Source organism: Morone saxatilis, unplaced genomic scaffold, assembly GCF_004916995.1.
Source record: "Morone saxatilis isolate NCDOM2014 unplaced genomic scaffold, NCSU_SB_2.0 Contig17, whole genome shotgun sequence".
Classification (NCBI taxonomy): domain Eukaryota; kingdom Metazoa; phylum Chordata; class Actinopteri; family Moronidae; genus Morone; species Morone saxatilis.
The window spans coordinates 25,942,835-25,944,703 of NW_023339729.1; the positions used below are offsets into that span (position 1 = coordinate 25,942,835).

General features: G+C 45.2%; 1 protein-coding gene across 1 annotated transcript in view; it reads left to right on the top strand.

Annotated features, from left to right (window-relative positions):
* LOC118326969 (protein jagged-1a-like) overlaps positions 1 to 1,869 on the top strand; it is a 22,059-nt gene that overhangs the window by 14,339 nt on the left and 5,851 nt on the right. The window contains exons 9-12 of the mRNA XM_035660133.1: positions 509 to 624; positions 708 to 789; positions 1,190 to 1,218; positions 1,753 to 1,838. Of these exons, the coding sequence (XP_035516026.1) occupies positions 509 to 624; positions 708 to 789; positions 1,190 to 1,218; positions 1,753 to 1,838 (313 nt within the window). The remainder of the gene's footprint in view (positions 1 to 508; positions 625 to 707; positions 790 to 1,189; positions 1,219 to 1,752; positions 1,839 to 1,869) is intronic.

The window sequence follows — 1,869 nt, forward strand, 5'->3', positions numbered from 1 at the left end:
ATGTTTAATCGGTCCTAATTGACCATTGCATCTAAAATTAGGTGTATATTAAGGGTGAATACATAATAAGATATCTTTCTGTTTATATAACGAATATTTACTAAATGGCGGCTATACAATAAATTGAATTGAAATTGGAAAAAAAAAATTGCTTCAGCCAAACTCATGGTCAATACAGGTTAAAACACAAAAACGTAGTCCATTAAAAAGGAGAAACTGGCGTGCTGTATCTTCCACTATATTCCACTTTGATCTAAAGCCCTTTACAGTTTGCCTCGATGGGCGACCGTGCACGGAGCCCTGGACCCCGTTTGTCGTTCAGTGTGAGCTTCGAGGACTTCCACGACCCCAGCCGTTGGAGACATAAGTGCTTCTGTGAATACGTGCGTTGTGGTAAGCCTGCACACTTTTCCAGGTGTTCCAGATGCCTGAAGGAAATTTTCTGTCCCCTTGGTTTGCTCAGTTGGAGTTTCTGCCCCTCCCCACTGAAGTCTGTTTTTGCTTCCAGGAGAGAGTCAGTGTGACGAGGCGCACCTGTAACAACGGAGGACCTGCTAGACCGAAGGAGATGCCTTCAGGTGTGCTGTGTGCCGCCGCTGGGAAAGGAAGCCACCCTGTAAATCGGTCAGTATGACGGCGGGTTATTTCTTTAAAAACAGTGTATACGTGTCAGTTTGGCGGCTAACGGTCGGTTTGTTGTCTCACAGCAAAGAAACAGCCAGCTGTCTGCCGAGCTCCCTGCGAGAAACGGTGGAACCTGTGTGGTGGACCGGGGACTCCTTCAGCTGCGTCTGTAAGGAGGCCTGGTGAGGGCGCAAACCTGCAGCCACCCAGTGAGTCACCTGCCACTAACACGTTAGAGACCCAACTGGAGTCGCGTCATGGAGGATTTCAGTCCGCATGTATTTAAGCTTGTTACTGAATTGTAGGGGCTGTCCCGACCTAAAGATGTTTTCCAGTCGACTTTAGTAGTTGTCTAGATAAAGCCAATAGTTGAGTATGTGTCAATTTATATTTCGTTGTTAATTTATGATATTAATTGAATTATTGAATCATTTGGAATCTGTAAATCTGAAGGCGACCTGCTGGGGCGAAATTCGCAGCCCGTCTTTGTATGGACATTGCAAGAAATAATCTCATCATGCGGAAAAAATGTCTTCCCTTTCTTACATTTTCTTTTCTTTTCCAGATGCCAACGAACTGCAGTTCTCATCCCTGGTGAAGTCTCATTCACACACACACACACACACAGCACACACACAACACCCACACACACCACACACACACAAGACAGGTCCTCTCTTTACCTCCACAAAATCCAGTATTGCTGACATTTTTCCAAGGCTCAAGCATTCAAAAATCCTCTAGTTCAGAGCAATAAGTTTTGCTTTTTAAGTGATAAACCGTCAAGAGCTACATTAAATTCTCCTTTTTGGCCGCCTCCTTCGTCAACTTTTCCTTTCACTGAATCGAATCTGGAATAAAACCACTCGGCCGCTGCCAGTTTCACTTTTTATCTCCCACCCGTCTCTTCAAGCCACAGAGTCAGAGACTGCTCGTATCTCTGAAACACACTGATCAGAAAACTCAAATATTTCCTGCCTATAATTAAGATTAGGGTCAGGCTAGAGGCTCCAGCTCAGTGAGATCAGGGTTATTGATTATCAGCTGAATTCAGATTGTTTTTGTCCTTACGGGACGAGCTGCTGTAGTTTTTGCACACAGTGTTAAACATCATTCTCTGTGCTGCAGTTATAACAGCGGGACTTGTGTCGATGGAGACAACTGGTATCGATGTGAATGTGCTCCGGGGTTCGCCGGCCCTGACTGCAGGATTAGTGAGTATTGACCTTTGACTCCGCTCTGTCT